General features: G+C 42.2%; 1 protein-coding gene across 1 annotated transcript in view; it reads left to right on the top strand.

Moving 5' to 3' along the window:
• Window positions 1–19,925, top strand: part of LOC122967801 — a 30,575-nt gene extending 10,650 nt beyond the window's left edge. Inside the window, exons 3-4 of the mRNA XM_044332621.1 lie at window positions 10,314–11,134; window positions 17,782–19,925. Of these exons, the coding sequence (XP_044188556.1) occupies window positions 17,801–19,270 (1,470 nt within the window). The 5' untranslated portion in view covers window positions 10,314–11,134; window positions 17,782–17,800 and the 3' untranslated portion in view covers window positions 19,271–19,925. The remainder of the gene's footprint in view (window positions 1–10,313; window positions 11,135–17,781) is intronic.
• The last annotated feature ends 3,122 nt before the right edge of the window (window positions 19,926–23,047 follow it).

The following is a 23,047-nucleotide window of genomic DNA, read 5'->3' as shown; positions in this document are numbered from 1 at the left end:
ACCCCACCCGCCCCGCCTCACCCCCCCTATCTCTCCCTTCTCCTCTCCTCTACCCTCCCTCCCTTTCTTTCACTCACTTCGTCTCCATCGCAAAAGGGCCTCCTTTTATTGCCTGGTTTCAAAAACTGTTATCAGGGGAGGAGGAAGGACTGTTGTTGTCATAACCGCCGCGAGCGAGACGTGAGAAAGATAAGAAAGCCGGTTTTTACGTTGTTTAAGAAATTTAGGCTGTAATGCAGAGGTGGTTTGGACGTCCAGCCTGACAGCAGACATGGGGTGGGGGGGGGGGGGGTCAAGATGACTGGCCTCACATGGGAGTTTTACCCTCCCTCCCACAGGAGGGCGCTATGACTCTGCACTGGGTGGAGAAATCAGTACAGTAGCTTCCCTCTGAAGGGGATCCTTTGACAGATATCAGTGTCAGTCCGTGAGGCCTGAAAGTGCACGGAGGCCCATGGGTGGAGCTGCTACATAGTATACATACAAGAGTCTTGCTTTTTCCATGAACCACGACATTTTATAAACTCACAGAATTATAAATAAACCGATGGAGGAAGCTGAGGAGTTTCAAGTTTGTCATACCAGAGAGTCTGCACTGTTCGGTGAAGAATGCAGACCTATGATTGGCTTTACTAGCATTGCCAGGATTGATTTATGTGCAAAGCGTCTCAACTATCAAATAGGTTGTTGTATAACGACGTGGTTTGCAGACATTAATATGCCAGCGCTGCTTCTGATGGCGTGAAATCGCCACAGCTTCTTCCTCTCTAAGACGGCAGTCAGATAGACGCAAACCAAGGCTGGACGACATAAAGTCATCATAAAACCATAAACTGTCATTTTGATAAATATTTTAATGCATTTATCTTTTCTACGAGGATAAAAATAATGAACTTCTTGATTTGTTGAACTTCTGGTTCGACAAAATTGGTTGCTGTGTCAATTCTCTTCACTATTGATTAATCTGCAGATTATTTCTTCGATTAATCGATTAACCGTTCAGTCTATGAAATGTTAAAAAATGTCTTAAAATGTCTTGTTTTGTTTGACTAACAGTCTAAAATGTTAAGATATTAAATCCACTGTCATATATGAATCCGAAAACAGCAAATCTTCGCATGTGAGAAGCTGAAACCATCAAATATTTGGCATTTTTGCTTGAAAAGTGACTGAAATTTACTTAATTTGGTTAACTGTCCAGCAGTATCAAACACAAATGCACTTATGCAAGCATTACAGATACATCTGCACATGTAGAGTAGAGCTGCAACGATTAATCGATTAGTCGATCAACAAAAAATTGATCTGCAGAGATTTTGATAACTGATTAATCATTTCAGTCATTTTTCAAGCAAAATTTCCCAACGTTTTGTGGTTCCAGCTGCTCAAATGTGAAGATTTGCTGTTTTTCTTAGTCATATATACCATTTTTTCACTGTTTTTTAACATTTCATGGATTAAACGATTAATTGATGAATCAAAAAATAAATATTAGTTGCAGCTCTAATGCGGAGCCCCACACACTGACACACATGCAAACACAGTCCCACAGGAGTGACAGATGGAGAGGGAGCAGCACGGGAACAGGGGCTTGTACAACTGGGCCGGTGCCTCCTTTGTGCAGTAGGTGCGCTGTAAGTCTATCCTCTACTAATTGCCCGAGCAGTTCAAACACCAAGTCTGCCTCTGAAATGCGATCCAGCGGGGTGTTGTACAGTGAGAAAAGTTTACAATGTGAAACATTTTTCCCCTGGCAAAGAAAGGGACAAAACGTGGCTTATGGAAGAGGAGGTGAGGGGATGTGAAGGAGCGGAGAGGGAGAGAGAGAGGGGTGGATAAGTGCAAAAAAACATAGAAGAAGGTGTGGATTGTGTTAGCGAGAAGGAAGACGTAACTGTAAATAGATCATGTCTAATCCAGGGGCATCAAGACTGCAACGAATCTGTGTCAAGTGAATGAAAGTGTAGCCGCTGTAGGTGGATTGAGTCCAGTAACGTGACACTGAGGAGGGACAGATAAGGAGGCGAGGAGGAGTGATTGAGAGGTGATCCGGGGAGAGAGTGAGAGAGAGAGAGCGAGGTGCTGTAAGAGGAGAGGGATCAGCGATGCAGACGATGTAAACAAGACGGACACAGTGTGAGCATACGGTGACTGTTGTATGGCGGCGTCTGAAGCCGTTTCATAAACTGACAATGACCCAGCTTCTGCGCCGAAGCATGCAGCACAAACACCAAATCGAAACAGACAGACTTGAAAAAAGGACAGGCTGCCTGACTGGTAATGCAGCGCAGCGCCAGTCTGCACCCATTCAAACCTGTTTCTCATTAAGCATTAAACAGAATTACCAAACTAAGTCCTCAATTCCCCTAATAAGGGCTTTGCAGCTTTGATGCTCTCATATTCCCGCTCCCTGTCGGACCGTTTTCCCGACGGTGAACATTCCATCCGCTAATTTCAGTTTCACGCAGGAAAGACTTGTAGCCGCATGTGTTGTTTGTTTGTCAGAGAAGCAGTGTGTCGGTACAGGCATGTGTGTGTGTGTGTGTGTGTGTGTGTGTGTGCATACTTTCATGCATACTGTGTTGCTGTTTGTGTGTTTATGTGTGGTCTGGCTCCAGACCCTGTCACTCATTCTCTTTGACCTTTAGTAAGCTGTGAAATTTAATTTCAGGCCCGGGTTGCTTTTTCTGCAGAATCCTGCACCTGTGCCAAATATGTCTGTGGGGAAGTTAGACAGCAGCTAAAGAGCCGTAGTCAGGGATGTCTAAGGCCGGAGATATATTTGCTTTAAACTAGGCGTTCACATGCACATCGTATCCTCCGTCCGTTTGGAGCGTCGGTCGTGCACGTCCTCAGAAATTAACGCTACGTGTTTGCAAGATGCTATACGCACATGAGCGGTGGGGGGCGGTATCGGGATGTGACAGGCTCAGGGGTCAGCGGGCACAAAAGCAGTAACAACAATGGCGAAAGGAAGACAAGTTAATAGACCAAGTCCCCAATTACCCGCAGCTGCACGGTGACAAATATGCTTGTCAGAATAGCTGGCGTGAGATCAGTACCTTTGTAGAAGTCGACATGGAAACCTGCAAAAATAAACGGAAACAAGTGTGAGACTGTTGCATCGTGCATGGAAGTTCTATATATACCCTTAAATCTCTGCTGCGCCCTCTAGTGGAATCCTCCAGTAACACGCAAAGCACAAAGGCGCAGCTGGTTGTCTATGCGAACGCGTGGTTAAAAGGTAAATATATCTCCAGCTTAAGACAGACTGTGAGCCAGACAGACAGGCGGTGACGCATTCATCAGAGAGTCTGACCCTCCCCTTCGCCCCCCCCCCCCCCCCCCCCCCCCACCCACCCACCCACATGAATGACCTCACCTTTGACCCTTTACCTCTTTGCCACCACCACGGCTAGCGACTGGCGCGTTTCTAGGAGGCTCCGGCTTAATTGGGTCAGATTGCGGAGAGAGGAGCATTACGCCTGAAATTGGAAACATATGCAGTTATACCTCAGCGTGTGTGTGTGTGTGTGTGTGTGTGTGTGTGTGTGTGTGGTAACGGTGGCAAAGGTAGTACGGCTCTCACTAAAAAGAGGTTTGAATTAAGAGAGCAGGAGGAGGGAGTTAAGTTTAGTAGGTGAGGTGAATGATGAAAGGAACAATGAAAATGTCCAACAATTCAGGTGGCGAGAGAAGGAAGGGAGAAGACAGAGAGAAGTGAAGTGCGCAAAGATGGAAGAGGAGACAATGAAGGACTGACGACGGGTACCTCGGGGGAGGTCGAACATCCGTAATTGAGGTCTGACGTCTGACTTCGTGGCTCTGTTTGCGGACGAGGCAGACCGTTAGCCTCGCCCTGACAGCTCAGCTCAGCTCAGCTATTTGCAATAATTGCCATAATAGCTACCTTCCAATTACGCTCAGATCCAAGTTTCAAATGAAGGAGGATGTCCAAGGCGAGAGCAATAAACTGATGTCTGACGGGGCTGCGTGTGGGAAAGATTTCATCAGACGAAGTCGAAGGTAGTAAAAGTGACATCTGGAAAAACGCTTCGTGTGTGATTTTTTTTTTTTTTTTTTTTTTATAGAATGAAATGAGAATTGGTTGAAGATGTCCAAAAGGTAGATCAAAAGCGATTCCAAAACGTCCAAAATGATTCTAGTGAAATGGATATGAGACACAGTGCGTGATGCTTCTGAAGGCTTTACAAGTTTCTCATGTACGAGGCAGGACTGTACCATAAAACGGATCGGTTTTGTTTTTTACGAGGGCTTTAACAATAGTCTGGAAATCTGTTTCGGTCATGAAAATGTTGTTTGTCGGAAACACAAAATCCCCAAAGGAGAAACAGATAAACCGCTGCGGTGCATTTGCCTGCCATTTATTGTGACTTAACTTTAAAAAGGCTTTTGGTGACTCTGGGATTTAAAGAAATCTTTTAATTCGTTGTTTGCTGTGACAGTATGAAGGAGAACTTGTTCTGTGAATGAATGTCTTAAATAAACCACAATAGCTCCTCGGTTGTAAAATGGTTGCGGTTTGCTTTGCATATCTGCATGTGTGTGTGTGTGTGTGTGTGTAAGAGAGAGAGAGCAAGAGGGCAAGTGCTTAAGAAAACGACATTTTGCGCGTCCCTGCCCTCTCAATCGTCATCTTTGTTTGACCGTCGGTTCTGTCCGCACTTAGCTAACAACTTTCTCTCTCTTTAACTCTTAGTCACTCTGACTCTCACTGATGCACCCTGAGGCGGAAATATCTAAGTGCATGCAGGGCAAGTTCAGACAAAGAAGGAGATAGAGAGAATGGTGGGAGGGTTTGCGAGGATTTCGAGTGACTGACACTAAATGCCAAGAGGGAGGAATGCCGCGAGGGAGACAACAGGGAATGTGTGTGTATATGTGTGTGTGTGTGCAGACGCAGGGTGGTGGACACAAGATCTAGAAAAAGATTCTTCTTTTTTTTTTTCTCCAGCAGCATCTACTGTACAGTGTGTGTGTGTGTGTATGGTTTGAGAAAGACAGTGTGTGTGTGTGTGTGCGCAATCAGTCAATGAGTGCAAGTATATCAACGCTCGCTTCCATCCGAGGGTATTGACAGTGTTAAATATCTAAGTCCCTGAGTGAAGACTGCACTTTAGTCTGCCTCTCTATACAGAAGTGACCCGTTTTAGCGGCTTGGAGTTTGAAAAACCTCTTTTCATGATCCCCTTCTCTTTCTGTGTCTCTTCTCTGGTCCCTATCTCTCTCATCCCCAAACTCTTTCATGAGCAGTCTCTCAGGGGCAGGGTTGTAACACAACCCTCCCCTCTTTTGTCTCCATTCTTTTTCCTTATCCTTTCATCTTTTTAAACATTCAGGGGGAAAAGGGGTTTGGTGAGATGGAAACCACTACTTGGTAAAGGAAAGAAAGAGATAGCATGTGAGAGAGTGAGAGAGAGAGGAGGAGGCCGGAGGAGGGGGGGAGGCAAAGTCTCCCCCCCTCTCTGCTCATCCGCCAATTTATGGCTCTCCTTTTCAACAAGGCCATTCAAGGTGGGGAGGCTCAGTGGATGGGCTGTTCTCGCGGGTCAATAGCGGCGAACCCCTCGTCTGGTCTGTATAGGGACGACTTATCTGCTCCGAGGACCCGTTGAACTGTCTGTCGGCCTGTGTGTCCTCCATAGACCTCCATTGTGTGTCATCTGGGCCTTCGCCGAGTTCCCCCCCCCCCCCAAAGACCTGTGAGTGGACAGAGCAGCCAGTCACCGGCTCTTGTTTCCATCCTTTCAACTTTATAAGACTCCCGAACCGCCTGCACTCGCCCAACAAACATACACAGAAATATAATGTAACCGTGTACGTGTGTATCGACTTTTAAAGGGGACGTATCATGCACATTTCCAGGTCTATATTTATATTCTGGGGCTCTACTGGAATATCTTCGCATGATTTATAGTGACAAACTTATAATGGCCCTTTATGCAGCCCCTCAGTTCAGCCTCTGTCTCAAACAGGCTGTTTTAGCTCCTGTCTCTGTTCTGATTGGTTAGCTTCCTTCTTTTTGCCATTGTTTACGCAAAACTGACACTTATGTACATACTCGAGCCCAAGTCCGACCTGTAATATGCGAGTGGACAATGTGAACAACCTTAGCAACAAAGATTACAGGACGGATGACCACTTGTTGGCACGTTCGAACAATCGGATGACATCACGGGCAGGTTGAAGCCCTGGATTTTGACTTTCAGGGAGCAATTTTACATCTGATCTGATCTGCTACATGTGACAAAAAAAATGCCAGATTCATAACGAAAACTTGTTGAAAATGCTCTGTGTTGCAATATCAAGAGATACCTCACATGTGAGGATATGGATTTGTACCATAAAACAAATAACTTTGCCTGTGGCATCAGTTTTCTTAGTGGTTAATACCAAAAATACCACAGCTGACTTCTGGGATGAGATGGGACATGAACCTACAACACTGATGTCAACGATAAATACTTTACAAGATACACGAGCTTTATTCTTATTGTTATTGTTGTTGTTGCTGTGCCTCTCTGTATCTCTCTCTCTCTCCCCCTCCCTTTGTCTTTCTCTCTCAACCCAACCGGTCGAGGCAGATGGCCGCCCACCTAGAGTCCACTTCTGCTCGAGGTTTCTTCCTGTTAAAGGGGATTTTTTCCTCGCCGCTGCCGCCAAGTGTTTGTTCATGAGGGAATGTTGGATCTCTGTAAATTATGGTCTAGACTTGCTCTATGTGAAAAGTACCCTGAGATGACTTCTGTTGTGATTTAGCGCTATATAAATAAAACTGACTTGTCTTGACTATTCACCCGTTTAAAACATTTGCATTCTGTATGGCGTTGATGGAAAATGATTCATAGCAGATTTACAAGGGTTGTCAGGCTTGTAGTTTTAGATGAGAGGTCAAACGGAAAACAGGGTGGGGATTCAATGGGGGCCCCATTCTTACCACTGCCTAGGCCCCCCCAAAATCAGTGAGTCCACCCCCAGCTGAGGCATATGTGGTGATTCAAGCACAAGTTTACCTTGCTTTACAGATTATTCCGAGTATTTTTTAGGACTAATTACATTTTAAAACATGTATCTGTGGTGCTTGTGTGTGATTAAGGGTGAGCCACTGGCAGCAGCAGAGCAATATAAGTATTGGGGCACCGGCCTAGATGAGATGCTACATGTAGCATGTTGTTCTTTTTAAGGAAGTTGAAAAGTTTTAATGTGGAAATGACATCTTTTCTTAAGTCTCTCCTTTCTTTTTCTATGATTTGATGGTTTGTCTATCGTAGTCTTAAGATTGCTGGCACTACCCTTAATGACCTTCAGAGCACAGACTTTTGTTTTCAACCCTCAACATCCGTTACGTGTTGATTTCCAGCTGCTTCCATCAGGGTGGAGGTTTAGTCTCCCCAAAGGTAGCACTAATAGATGCAGATTGTCCATACTTCCATCTGCTATTGTTTTTTTTAAACTATAACCTTAGATGTCATTGTGTCTTTCTTTCATTTTTCATGATTCATGGTGACGGTGTAGGAGTGTAGCAGATATGGATCTTGTGCTGTGTTGTGTATGATGTATTATATGTATTTATGTTGGACTACTGTCTGTAAAGCAAATTGCCCCTCTGGGACATTAAAAGTTTTTGAATCTGAGAATCTGTGTAGTTTTTACTGTTGGAAACCATAACTGCCTGTGTCATGTCAACATGAATTCGACACAGACACAGTTGCTTTATTTTATGAGACATCTTAATTTCTAGATTTTGTCCGGCATGTGTGTTGTTTTTTTTGGGGAGATTGCTTGACCAACAGTCAAACTTTTTATTTGTATTAATTGCAGTAGTTTAAATACATCTCTTCTCCCTGTGTGAGATGAATATTTTCTTTTTTGCAAATACTGTCTTGTATCCATACAGTGTGAAAGTAGATACTAACAGTGGTGGAAAGTAAGTACATTTACTCAAGTAGGCTACTGAACTTAAGTACAATTTTGAGGTACTTGTACTTTAATTGGGAATTTCCATTTAATGCTACTTTATACTTGCACTCCACTAAATTTCAGAGGGAAATATTAAGTTTTCTGCATTACATTTATTTGACAGCTTGAGTTACTTTTCAGATTAAGATTTTACACAAAGACAACTAATCTAAGCAAGGCTTCGGCCACAAGACAGCAAAGTCTTGTTGGGACAACTTGTTAAATGTCAGATGTTTATGAGTTCTTGACAGCTCCACCAAATAGTAATGTTCACTCTAGATGTCTCACATGGTTTCATTCAAATAACTCTTCAATTCCGAAATTGGTAAAATTATCCAATTTGGAACAAAAAAAAGTCCAAAAACAGAAACAGATTTGTGAATCAGAACTTTGTTTTTTCTTCTTTCCTCTCCCATTAATCATCTCACGACCCCTCAGATTTATCTGGTGACCCTTTGGAGGGGCCCGACCCCTAACTTGGGAACCACTGGACTAAACTAGCTACCTGTATATAAAGTATTTCAAACTAGCTCCACCTCCAGCAGCTACAACAGTAACATGCTGATCTAACACTGATGCTTCAGTATTAATAATGATCTCATATAATAATATATCATTTATTCTACAATGAGTACTTTTACTTTAATACTTTAGTATATTTTGCTGCTAATACTTACGTACTTTTACTGAAGTAGGATTTTTCATGCAGGGCTTTTACTTGAAATGCAGTATTTTCACAGTGCTGTATTGGCACTTTTATTTAAGCAAGGGATCTGAATACTTCCTCCACCACTGGATACTAATTACAACCGATGAAGTCAATAAGATTCTAATTATGCTGTCAGTTTGCCTTTGAGCAAGAGTGCCAAATAGCAAGATTGTGAGCAGATTTTAAAATATCTGGCACAAGTGAACAGGAAGCAATCTGAGTGTGAAAGCAGACTCGGATTTGGCATCAAAACATAAGGTTACATCCTCAGGTTTGGTTGTGCCAAATGGGATTATATTGCACCCTGCACTTGCAGAAGAGGCTCTTGATGAATTACGCCATCAAGCTTCACTACAGCTTGTTTGTAATAATTTTCCCTAAGTCACATCATCTGGGTCCAGTGGTGGAAGAAGTATTCAGATCCTTTACTTGAGTAAGAGTACCAGTACAGCTATGTAAAAATACGCCATTACAGGTAAAAGTCCTGCATGACAAATCCTACTTCAGTAAAAGTACATAAGTATTATGAGCTTGATGTTGTTATAGTATTTCAGTAAAAGTAGTGGTTTGGTCCTTCTGACTGATATATTATTATGTATGACATCATTAGATTATTAATAGTGAAGCATCAGTGTTAGAGCAGCATGTTACTGTTGTAGCTGCTGGAGGTGGAGCTAGTTTCAACTACTTTATATACAGTTAGCTAGTTTAGTCCAGTGGTTCCCAACCTAGGGGTCGGGCCCCTCCAAAGGGTCAGCAGATAAATCTGAGGGGTCGTCCGATGATTAATGGGAGAAGAAAGAAGAAAAAACAAAGTTCTGATTCATAAATCTGTTTTCGGTTTTTGGGACTTTTTCTCTAATCTTTGATTTTTGTTGAAATATTGGATCATTTGAACATTTATTGAAATGAAAGCATGTGAGAAGTTTAGAGGGAAAAATCACTATTTGGTGGAGCTGTTAACAACTCATAGACGTCTGAAATGTGACCCTGACTACACACTGCTTTTTGCAAGACGTCAAAAGCCAGAAAGGTTGGAAACCACTGGTTTCATCTTTAACAATGTGTTGTATTTTAAAAGCTTGTTATATTATCCATTGTGTCAAATCTTCATCTGAAAAGTAACTAAAGCTGTCAGATAAATGTAGTGGAGTAGAAAGTACAATATTTCCCTCTGAAATGTAGTGAAGTGGAAATATAAAGTAGCAGCAAATGGAAATACTCAAGTAAGGTACAAATACCTCAATAATTATACTTAAGTACAGTACTTGAGTAAATATAATAGTTATTCTCGTACCGCCTGGATCCACGCCAACACCACATTGTTGGTAATTCATCAAATTGTTTTCCTCGGAAGTGTGGGCGGGGATGAGAACAGGGGGGCAGGTAAAGGTAAAAAAAATATATCTGTCACGCACATCTGCAGTCTGTCGCTCTTTGAGTATATCAAAACTAGCAGGGAAGGAAATGTGCATTTTTGGGCTTATTTTGCTCCCTACATCCTGATTCACTGTTTTATATTATATGCATCTGTTTAGGAAACGAGCTCTAGACACATCTGCTCTCACACATGTAACTCATTGAAAGCTGTACGTCTCTTATTCAATATACTAACCTCTTGAAGGGGGGGAAAAAACGTCGTCTTGTCTTTGCGCTTCCCAAGAGAAACCAGCCGTTGGCTTTGTTAAGCTAGCAAGAGTTAGCACCGGAAGTGGCTGTTTTTGTGTTGTGAAATTAAAGCAAACTTTTCTATCGTGACAAAGATTTTTCAAAAGAAAGCTGGCGACTGTTTAGTTTAGTTTTGGGGAACGAATATAGAGCAGCTGGACATTTACGAGGAGTAAAAATGTAATTCAGCGTCAACGAGTTGCCGTAAAATCCCGAAGATGTCGTAAAGGTGGTTTTTAATCTTGAAAGTCACGACCAGAAGTTGTGCGCGTAGCTCTCGCGAGCTTGACGCGTGTCCGACTTTTACGCGTTTCAGGCGGAGTTCAGATCTTAAAACATTTGGCCAACTTCTTCACCTCTCCACTTCACATATTTGGACTGTGATACCTTTCCCCCGGGCTGCCCTGGAGGAGTAACAACTCATGGAGTATCTACATTTTGCGGCAGGTTTACATGTGTGGTAGTTTTCTGGGTTTATTAACACACACTGGCTCTTGTCCCGCAGTGAAGCGCTCCCAGGACAGCACAGTTTTCTGGTTTGTAACTTTGTCTTTTTTTTTTTTTTTCTCCCCCTCGTCGGATTTTTTGGGGCTCACATGCGATGTCACGGACTATTAAAAGAAGAAAGAAACGTGTGTGTGTTTAGTTGTGCGGCTACTCTGCGAAAGTGTTTTTTGACTTTATTTTTTTTAAAACCAGTTGAGCAACTGGCGACAGGACTCTATAATCAATGTGGTGTCAGCTGGAAGGACGCGGGGTCCGGATCTCACCTAAACGGTATGGCTTTAAATCACACATGCAGGCAGTACAGGGGCGGATTTAGTGATTTTGGGGGCCACAGGAAAACACAGGCACGCTTTATTTTCATCCTTTCTCTAACTGGGAATGTTGGGGAATTGTCGGTGGTAGAAAAAGTACCCGAAACTTTTTTTTTTAATGAAGTAAAACTATGAACTATTAATGCCAAGTCCTGCATTCAAATTTGAGTGTAAGAGAGGAAATATTAGCACAGTGTATTTAAATTTACTTAACTGTGTTCAAGGTGGAGCTTCTAATTCTAACTGTTTTATATAATGCTTGATAGTTGAATGCAGTGGTTCTCAAACTGGGGTCTGGGGACCTTGAGGGGGTCCCCAGCAAAAAGGCGACTAATTTATTTCATGTAATTCCGTCATAAAGCAACACAGTGACATGTATGACTAGTTTGGTCATGAGTTTCATCTACTTTCTGTAATAAAACATATAAAAGCAAAACATCTTATCAGATGGGGGTCCGTGGTCTAATTTGTGTCAGTTTAGGGGTGAAAAAAGTTTGAGAACCACTGGTTTAATGAATAATAATGCATTATATTTTAAATAATCATATTTAATAATTATAGTGATGCAATATTTTTCTCTGAAGTAGAAGAAGTTGCATATTTTTTAACTTTTGTAAGTTATTTCATGGTACAATGAGTTAGAATAACAACATAATTCAATGTTTTTCATATGCAATCATCACAATAACTCTATAAGCTGTTTGGGACCCTTTTATTTGGGGCCCCAGGCAGTTGCCTACCTTGTGCAATGGTGAAGTCCGCCCCTACATGCAGGCCTTGAACTGTGTGTATTTATGTACATTCATATCTTCTATGTTGTTTATTTACTCAGGCAGATCGTTTACATAACGCCAGTAACAAACTATTTATTTAATTAGTTTATTTGATCAAACATATGTAATAATTTGGCTAAATGAAAGTTATATATGGAAGTTCATTTACGTCGTTATTTGTTATTCATTTGTTTATTTATTTGTTGCTCAGCTCGCTCATTTACTCACATGTATACATGTAGATACTGTTTATTTATTTATTATTTTTTACACGGCTGCAAATAGCGATTGTTCTCATTATCGATTAGCTGTTCGGTCCATAAAATGTCAGAAAATTGTCACGTTAGTTCAGTTTATTGTCATAAAAGACTAAAGAAACCAGAAAATATTCACATTTGACATTTTATTCTTAAAAAAAAAAGACTCAAAACAATTGATTGATCATCAAAATACTCTGGGATTAATTTAATAGTCTGCAATTACTCGATATCGTAAGTTCTTTTACTCCTTTCATATGCGGCCACTCTTTTCTTTTGTTCCCTGCACAAGATCATTACATTTTTAAACCACTCCACTTACTTCTTGTATTATTTTCTTTGGCAGCCTCGCGGTTGTAGCCTGTTTTCACACGTTGTTTTCTTTGGCAGTCAAACCAGGTGAGGTGAGAGCTATTGAATCACAAACCCATCCCGCAGGTAGATCACACACAGGCTGCGTATAAAACACATCATACCCGCAGCTGATGTCTTCATTCCATAGTGTGGAAAGATCAGAGGCTTGATTGGGCTCGGTGGGAGGTTGTTTTTTTTTTTTTTCGGGTGGCAAGTGCAAGTGAAAAAGTATCACAAAGAAGAAAGTTTAATCCGGTAATTCAGCTTCTGTTTCCTCTGTGATAATGTGAGATATAATATCCGGCGAGCTTTTAAAAGATGCTTTTATTTTTATTTATCGCGATACTGCGCGTAGCGAACTGTGGCGCTGCGACGATTAGTCGATTAGAAAATTAATTCCCAACTATTTTGATAACTGTTTCGTGATTGTGATTCATTTTTTAAATTAAAAAAAAAAAAAAAAATTCTCTGGTCCGTGCCTCTTAAATGTGAATATTTTCTGCTTTCTTTTGTCCTTTCATGATAATAAACTCAATATCTTTGGGTTGTAGACTGTTTGATGGACGAAACAAGACATTTTAGCTTGCATCTTTGGCTTAAATCAACATTTTTCACTATTTTAAAGAGCAAACGACTAATCGGTTTATCGAGAAAATAATGAAAACAATCATTAGTTGCAGCCCTAACAAACTGCAGTCTCTGGTGTGTGTGTGTGTGTGAAAGAGACACAGACATCTACAAGTGGCAGATTAGAGGTTAGAGAGGAGGAGGAGGAGGAGGAGGAGGTTGGATCCTGCAGGCTGAGCGTGGTATGAAACAATCACAGACCTGGAATTAATGGGCTGTTTGCACAGCGGGACAGCGAGGCACTGTAAATGAGCACATGTGAGAGAGAGAGAGAGAGAGAGAGAGAGAGAGAAGACAAACATCTAACCTGTGTGTGTTTTCCATGTCACACGGTGTCACATTTGGGACATCTTCGTCAGACCGAAGCTGTCATAAGTAAGGTGCGAGCTTGCTTTTTAGGGGAAACTTCCTCCAGACATCTTCCACCATCACCCCCTCCTGTCGTTCTTTAGGTTACATGACATCAAAGAAGCAGGATTAGGTCCCAGCACTAACACAGAATGCATTATCTGTCTGTCAGACGGACGTGTCTGACATTAGCCACACATGAGGTGGTGGTGGTGGTGGTGGTAGTGGTGGGGATTAGTTTGTTAACAGGCTAATAGCACAGTAGCGACTGCCAGGTGTAGAGCTGCTTTATGGCATCTGTTTCCTGCGGAGGGTCTCGCAGCCAGAGGCCCTCTGTTCCATAATTCCTCCCCCTGATTCCTCTTTCACTCACGCTGTGTCGTGTGGATTAAACCCCCGCCGTTCACACCGGCAGCACTCAAAACAGAAGTCGGCCTCATTCGCCAGGTGCCAGATTTAAGTCGAGAAACACTTTTACTTTATTGTTTTTCTGCGTGTTTGGTGTTTTAGAGGCAGGTCCCTGTAGTAGCTGCAAGTCAACACGGTGGTTTCAAAGTGGTTTTATCATGTTATGGCTTAATAATACTTCTAATAATGATAATAATAAGAAAAAGTAGGGCTGCAACTAACTTGATGATCATTCTCAGCTAATCGATTAGGCGTTTGGTCCAGAAAATGTCAGAAAATGGTGAAAAACTGTTGATTTTAGTCCAAGATGCAACCAAAAAATATCTTGTTTTATCCTGTTCAACAGTCCACAACTCAAAGTTATTGAGGTTATTATCATACAGGATAAAAGAAACTGGAAAATATTCACATTTAAGAAGCTGGAACCAGAGAATTCTTAAAAAAATGACTGAAAATGAATCAGTTGCATATTTTTATACTTAGTGTGGCTCCAAGGAGAAATAAACAAACGAAAACGGTCTATTAGGACAATAACAATCATTCATTTTAATAAGATAATAAAACGACGAATGACATTAATAACAGCAATAAAATAAAACAGTAAGTTGCCAAACAGAGGCAGGAAAACACTGTGTCAGATTTACTGTATGTAATGTTAGGATAAACCCCTTCAGTTCCCACTGCGTGTTAAAAGACTCGCTGAAAGCAAAGCGAAACAGATCTGTCACTTAAAAATGTTCACTGATGTCATCCCTCTGATATCTTCGGGGAATGTTACTGTATTTCATAGTTTTGTAGCAAAGTTCTTCATTTTCTAAGTTTCCGATCATCTACCAAACCCTAAAGTGATGGATCGAAGTGTTTAGAAATGACTAAACAGTCACAAAAGACTGCACGTGTAGTCCACACACACACACACACACACACACACACACACACACACACACACACACACACACACACACACACACACACAGGCCGTACAGATAATGTCATAGTTTACTCTGTTTTAGTCTGTTTATTCATGGATTTTTGCTGGGTGATGTGGTTTCTTTCTGTCTGTTTTGTTCTGTGGTTTCAGGGTATTTTCTTCCCGTGCTTCCCTCAACTAATTTGGAAGAATTTCAAGCTACGGAGATTAGGATTAACATAAATGCGTAGTGTTGAGTGGGGTTTTATTTGCTAAGTGAGCTTTTCGATTTAGAGAGACTGGGATTTTTGTGTGTGTGTGTGTGTGAGAGAGAGAGAGTGTGTGTGCTCATCTGGGAGGGGATTCAGAGAGCTTGGGTCAGGTCCAGAGGGCGGAAGAACGTCGCGGTCCTCGTCTAGCCTCGCGGGGAGCGTAAATGATGCGTGTCATTGTAGCAAATGGAGCATGGTGATGAAGTGCTGCTGCTGCTGCTGTTTTACAAAGAAACCACTTAGGGAGTCTGCTTTGCCGGCCTTCTGTGTGGTGCCTGAACGCCCAGAGGAAGCCCTGCAGATATAACTCTCCCACTACAGACTTATAGATTGATAAATTCTACTTTTCACCCTCTTCTGCCTCCAGATTTTGTTTATTGAAGGCTAGTCAACAGCCTGGTTTACTGGGTTTACCCTTGTATATTTGGTTGCGTCAACCAGTAGCCTGACCAAACAGGAAGCTCTTTGATGTGATTTATTGAACAGGTACTTTAAGCGCCCGAGCTGGCTGCGTGAGCGATGCGTCAACCAAACCCTGTTGTTCCTCGGCGAGCGCATTGTGTCCAGGGTGTGGCTACACCGAGTACAAGTCCTGTCAACGAAAGTATTTTGTTTTGTCACTTATTCACACACACATACACACACGCACGCTCACTGATGATGATGGTCACTGACGAAACATCTGTTCACACTCCAGCACACAGACAAACACAAGCAAACAAACACACAAACCGTCATCACATCCTGTCTTTGGCACTTTTGTTTTTTTGTTTTTTTTTTTGTTTGTTTGAGGAAACCATGAAGGAGCCTCTCCAGTAAAGCTGCATCACTCACATTCTGATCATTCCACCTATTTTAACTCTTTCCAACTGACCTTCTTCCCGGTTTCAAACAAATATCTATACTCACCTCCGGCGAGAAAAAAAAGCTCCTCAGTGCCGGTTGAATGACGTTTCCCGCCGTACACGCCACATGGACGGGACGTGACTGGAATATTTCTCCGGTTAGTCAAAGGTGAACCTCAGATGAATCATCTCTGCTCGACTCGGGGTTTCTGTTTCATCCGTGTGATGTCAAACACGCCAAAACTAAACATTAACATTTGGCCTCCACGAGGAAGATTTGAGTCTTGTACAGTTTTTGTTGTGCAATAGTTTTTTTTATAACGACGATTCGATGGATCGCAATTTAACGTAGCATCAGGCTAATTAAGAGAAAAGAATCTCTAAGTAATAAATAATAATAAAAAAAGGAAAAGTTTGAAGGAAAAATGTGATCGTTACTCACTCTGACGCCTATTTTATCACCATGAGACAGTTAAGATAAAGTCCCCCTCCACTTAAAAATGTGTTTTTCTTGTTGTTCTGGTAGTTGTGTACCTACGAGCAACTAGTTTGGAGCAAATCCTGGTCCTATATTCAACTTAAACAAGCGTGATGTAGAAACTTTTAAGCCTCCGGTGCACAAACACTGAAAACTGACTTTAAAGTGAAGTAGGAAACGTCTTGTGTCCAGCAGTTCAACTTCTAAAGAGGGAGAAGGAGTTGATGTTAATTTAAGGATTTTAATGAGATAATTGTATGGAAAAACCATATTAGACACAAATTATTATTAAAAGTAGAGAATGTTATAGAACTTCAAGACATGTCTGGAGGGCATCTTAAAGTTTCTTTTAGCTAAAGACTTGATTTAATGTGCAATGTTTCAATTCTATTGATCGTAATTAATTAAATACACTTTTAATAACATTTTAGTAACTGACTGGACAGTTTTCATAGCATACTGTTGTGTTTCATAGCAACATGTTGCTCCATCACTCCGGCCTTGAGATGAATCATCAGGAAGGTTCTCTAGTAGTACTTTTATATTTGTACTACACAAAATCTACTACTAAAGTGCACTGAACATGCAGGTTATGACAGGCAGGACGTGTATAATACTGATGATTGAACATCATTATAGTAAGTAAACCACCTCCAATCAAAGACAACTGATGGTTTATATCATGTTTAGGCATAAACAAGAAAACTGGCCTGCAGCCCAGGGTCGATCAGGTAGAAATCCTGAGGTTTACCTCAGTAATATCAGGATTCTTTAATGTGTTTTTTGGCAAGTAGACCATGTTTATTGCCACAGATTTACCACAGAATCTTCTTCCCACACTCTTGGATCTTGCAAAAAGCTTCAACAATAGAACAAAAAATAAAATAAAACAAGTGATGCCTTTAAAAGCTTAAAGGAAAGGCTTGTTTTCTCGGGTTGCAGATGTCTTTTTAATTCATTTCCTTTGGCTGTTAAGGTTCTGGCTTGCGTACAGACCAGGTTGTGTGTGTCTCCGTCTGAAGGTCGACCCTTCAGACGGCAGAATCTACAGTGTTTGTAGCTGAGCTCCATCTTCCCGTATGAAGAAGCAGAGGGTGACCTTGCTGTACTTCGTATTATTTTTCCACAAGTTCTGCCAAGATTTTAAAGCCATACCTCAGCAGTTAAAGCACCACGGTCATAAAGCTGTGGGCCACCAGTAAAACCTCTCATTTTACATTTTAATTGAGGTGTTTAGTTTTACTGTATAAACCACAATTTGCTTCGTTTAAAATAACATTGTCTCTCTGTTCTTCTGTGTCTCTCCCATCTATTACCTCTCGTTTATCCAACAGCTGATACGTCTTGGGAGTGATGCACTGGCTTCCCCTGGTTGCCATGGTGATTGCCTCGGCCCTGCCCTTTCCTCACAACCCTGTGTCCAGGATTGCTGCCGCGACGACAGAGCTCGGCTTCGACAAGCGCAGAGAGCACCGTCATGAGCCGGCCGCTCGCCCCGCAGCTCCCGCGGAGCCCCTTACGGACTACAACTTCCATGGAAACGCCTCACAAATGGACTACAACATGACCGCTGCTCTTAGCCAACAAACCAACACACAAAACCTCCAGAACCGTAAGGATTATGCAAAATCCTCCGCAGATGAAGAGACCTCCACGTTCAAAGTGGAGAATCAAGGAACCTACCAGTCAAATAGCAACTCAGGCAGCGACGACGAAAGCAGTGACAGTTTGGATGTTTCCACAGAAGGAGGAACACTCAGGACCGAGGATATTTCTGAGGATAATTCTCTACCAAAGGACTACAAAGCTGACAGCAGCAGCCGACAAGATTACTTGAGTTTTGCGGACTTTTCCAGGAAGGACAATCAGGACTCTACGGATCGACCGTTAGAGGTTTCTGCAGTGGAAACACATAGTGCTGTCAGTCCTGCTGCTAAACTAAAGGCTCAGAGAGGACCAGATCCGACCGTTCCCTCGGTGCAGCGGAGAGATGCATCGACAGTTGGGACACCGGTGGCTGGAAGAAGCCTGACTGAGGAGGGCCTGACCCTGGAGGCAGGGCTGGGTCTAGGAACCGGGTTGGACAATATCCTCGAAGGAGACGAGATGTTTCTGGACTTGCATCCTCGAGTCCTGTTCTCGCCCTCTCCGTCGCCCCCGGAACACCCCCCTCTCCTCCTCATGTTGGAGACCGGCCTGCTGGAGGAGGACGGGAACGGAGAGGAGCAGGAGGACACGGACGGACACATCGAGGGACACGGGGACCGGGCGATCGACCGGAGCACGACTCTGAGTTGGGCTGACTCTTCTAGAGTTACTAGCGAAGCCACCCGTCCTCTTAAAAGGGATAAACGCTCGCACTTGATTGACAGGAGGAGAGGGGAAAAGTCAGTATGCGAGTCCGAAAGCGTCTGGGTCACCGACAAGAAGAGCGCCATCGACTCCCACGGTCAACAGGTCACCATCTTGCAGGAAATCCAGACCCAGACGGGACCGCTCAAACAGTACTTCTACGAGACTCGCTGCCGCCAGGCCGAGCAGCCCAGCAATGCCGGCAGGTCGCAGGGGTCGAGGGGTGCCGCGGCGTCAGCGAAATCCACGGGGATGGGCGTAGCGGGGGCCGGCTGCTTGGGCGTGGATAAAAAACAGTGGGTGAGCGAGTGCAAAGCCAAGCAGTCGTACGTCCGAGCGCTCACCAAAGACGCGAACAACAGAACCGGATGGAGGTGGATCCGCATCGACTCGTCCTGCGTCTGCGTGCTGCTGTCCAGAGCGAATCAGACAATGGGGAGGGAGGTCTTGACGAGGCAAGGGAGAGGCTGAGAGAGAGAGAGAGAAAGAGAGGAGGAGGGGTGGGGGAGGAGATAGAGAGAGATGACAAGAAGTAGAGAGTGATACAGAGCAGAGCAGCTGTGACATCCTTCTGTGTGCACTTTCACTTGCTGGTGACATTTCCTTTAAAAAAAAAAAATGATGGCAGCCTTAATCCACCATTTTTTTTCTCTCTCTCTCTTCCTCCCTCCCTCCCTCCCTCCGTCACAACTTCAAAAAGACTTTTGAAAAACACACGAAGACCTCAATACTAGATCTTAGGGAAAATTGTCATATATAGAGATTTTAAAAAAGTACTGTTTTTGTATGATTTTATCTTTCATAATCTAAGTTATTTTTGATTAGTACGTAAGCATGTGTATGTCTTTGATATTAATATATTCCTCTTTATATATATATGTGTACAATATGACAGCAGTATACCTTTATGTATGAAGCTATGTATATCTGTGTGTATTTATAGAAGAAGTCTTCATGGAGCGGTAGGTAGGTCTCTCCAGTGTCTGATGATAATTCCAGCCTCCGCTCCGCTCGGGTTTGTGAGAGGAAGGAGCGCCACCTACTGAGGCTCCGTTTTACTGCTCCACACTGTTCCCATATGGATTAACAAGGATGTTGTAACAGTGCTTTTTAGCAACTGAGTCTGATGGGGGGGAGGGGAGGGGAGGGGAGGGGGGGGGGGGGGGGGGGGGGGGGGGGGGGGATGTATCGGATACACAAACTACAGCATGGGCAGCATATTTAGGCATGATTTCACTCGCGCTGATTATTTCTGCCTGTGGTTCATGAGTAAAATGTGGTTCATGAATGTAAAACCATGTAGTTTTGTGAATTATATGACACAGAAAAACAAGATAATTTTACCATCTGCTGGTATGTTTGGTTTGCCTGCCGAATGTGGTAATAAAGGATCTTTGTACTCAGCAAGTTATTTTCACACTGATATGCATACATGTGCAGATTTAATTCTTAAACCAACCAAAGGTATCATATATGGTAAATTTCAGGTATTTTACTGCTGTTATTTACTGGTAACAGCTTCTTAAAACACACAGTTGACTAGAACTGCAACAATTAGTTGACCGTCAGAAAATTAATCAACTATTTTGATGATCAATGAAGCGTTTTAGTCATTTTTTTTTAAGCAAAAATGCTAAATTTCTCCGGTTTCAACTTCTTAAATGTTAATAATTTCTGGTTTCTTTAGTCCTCTATGACAGTAAACTGAATATATTTGTGTAGTTGACTGTTAGACGGGACAAATGAAGACATTTCAGGTTGCATTTGCGTGCGTTTGTGAACATTTTTCACTGTTTTCTGATATTCTATAGTGCAATCAACTAATTGATTATTCAAGAAAATGATCAGTAGATTAGTCGATTGTGAAAATAATAGTTAGTTGCAGCCGTACAGTTGAATGTCTGCAGAAAGTGCAAAAAACAAGCAGGAGAAGAAAAGTGGAGAAAGTTTGCGATGATCAGCAGATCCACCCGGATCGCTTTATTTATTTTTTTTCTCTTTTACATCACCATTATCATCATCATCATCATCATCAGTATTGTTTATTTTCCATATGATATTTTCAATTTGTATTACTATCACTTTTTATCATGGAAATCTGTTAAATCATTGCACAATTTGTTCTCAAAATGTACACATACAGTAGCGTATTTGAATGACTATTTTCAATGTTTCATATTTACTTTTAAAACTAGTTCAAATGAAGATCAAGAAGGAACGGAACATGTACATACATTTATCCAATACATACCTAAAGAAAATAAATAGTTATCGTAAAAAATAAAAAATACAACTGAAAAAAATACACACATTTTACAAATTGATCCCCCAGGCTCCCCCCCCCCCCACCCTCCCCCCTCTGTAGGTTTATCATACAGATATATTTTTTTCTTTTTTTTTGTAACGACACCTCATATCTTCACCACCAAAAAAAATGTTTTAGGTCATTTGTCGTTTGTTTGACATGCATCGTAAACACAGAGGCTAAAGGTTTTGTTTCCTGGGCTTCCTCGGGCTTCCCCCTCTCTTCTTCTTCTTCTGCCTCCCTCTGATCTCACCCCCACCACCCTCCCTCCCTCCCTCCCTCCCTCCCCTCCCCTCCCCCAGACAGCTCTTGGTTTCTGTTATGGCTTGTGTGTGCAGTAAAATGACCATCCTTTTTTTTTTGTTTGTTGTTGTTGTTTGTTTGTTTTCTTTCCTCCCTCCCTCCCTTTGAGTCGCTGTTTTGTCTCCCTGTCGCCTCTCCCATCATCAGGATTACCCAAGACCCTGAGCTGATGATTACAAGTCATAAACCGCACGGCAACGTCGTGGAGGGCTCGTGAGGAATTTGAGTCCGGCTTCGATGGCGTGGCCTTCTTCTTTTATCTATTTACAACTTTGGTACCGCTTAATAATAAGGCATACTTTATAAAAGGTTTATATTTTGTAACTAATGGCTTGATTAATGTTAAAACATTTATTAAAGCTTTAGCTACAGTATTTTTCCAAGAAAACTTTTGGGTTGCGAGGTTGTGAAAAAAACCTTTGGCTGGTGTAGAAACTCCCCCACAATCACTTCCTGTCTATTGAGTGACATAATTTGCACCAAAATCCAACAACAACAACAACTTGTTAACATTTTAAACTCTGTATACCTGTATGATGATTTACTGTAGTGGAGGAACTATTTAATATTTATTTACATTTTATTTTTTTATTAATTTTAGATTTTATTCAACTATATTTGACTGCACATCTACCGGCTTGTAGTAAAGTCAGCAACTTGTGACTTTTCAAATGACATATTCTCTACTAAACCACCAAGTCTGCAGTTATTAATGTTAATAAGATGTTAATTATTTGTTAATAATCTCTCTTTTTCCAGAATATACTGTAAGCGTCCATCATTGGGATTCTCCCCAATGAATTAAAAAGCTAGATAGAAAGACAAATTTTACACCATAAAAATTTTTCACAACTCTGTGACCCAAAACTTGTCCTTATTAAAAGCTTATTACCGATCTACAAAGCTTTAATAAATTGTTAACATTAATAAACCTTTCTAAAGTCAGCCTTTTTTTTAGAAAGTGGCACCAACACTAACTTTATGGATTTCCTGCCAGCGACATCATGAAATCATTGAACACAATGCCTCTGTGGCCTCGCTCCGCCCTGCTCCATCCACCTCCGTGCCTTTGATCTCTATAATGGGGTCCCTTCAAAAGAGGTTACTCGGCCTATCGGCTTTCAAGGTGCCAATAGACAAAGCGCGAGGAGGGTCTCCTTCTGATGTGGTCGGAGCTAAATGTTGGTCTGAATCCGGACATGTTTTACTACACCACTCCGACCAATTGGGGACACTTAGACGCCCCTGACAGGACCATAGAAACCAACAATAGAGCCACAATGGCTGACACTGGACACCGACTCGTGAGCAGAAAGGAGAACACCGGTGTCGTTTAGAGTTATAACCCATTTACGCCCATCTAGACAAGGTTCCCCCCAACTCATTTTACAGTTTCTCTTGTTTTTTAAAAACCCAAACTTTCCGGTGAGGTTAACATCTGCCCCGGCTAACAAAGACCTGTTATTGAGCAGAAGTTGTAAGGCGACATGTTTAGTTGTTTTCATACTGTTAAAGAGAACAAACGGCAGCAAGTGGCTTCTTCTAAAAGGAAGGAAAACGAGCCCTGATACTGCCAACTGTACTGACTGTGTGCAGACACCGACAGGAATGAAGAGATTGGAAACCTGCACGACCGGCAC

The sequence above is a fragment of the Thunnus albacares genome, chromosome 17 (genome assembly GCF_914725855.1).
Source record: "Thunnus albacares chromosome 17, fThuAlb1.1, whole genome shotgun sequence".
Classification (NCBI taxonomy): domain Eukaryota; kingdom Metazoa; phylum Chordata; class Actinopteri; order Scombriformes; family Scombridae; genus Thunnus; species Thunnus albacares.
The sequence above is the reverse complement of the archived record's forward strand: the minus strand, read 5'-3'. Positions and strand labels throughout refer to the sequence as shown.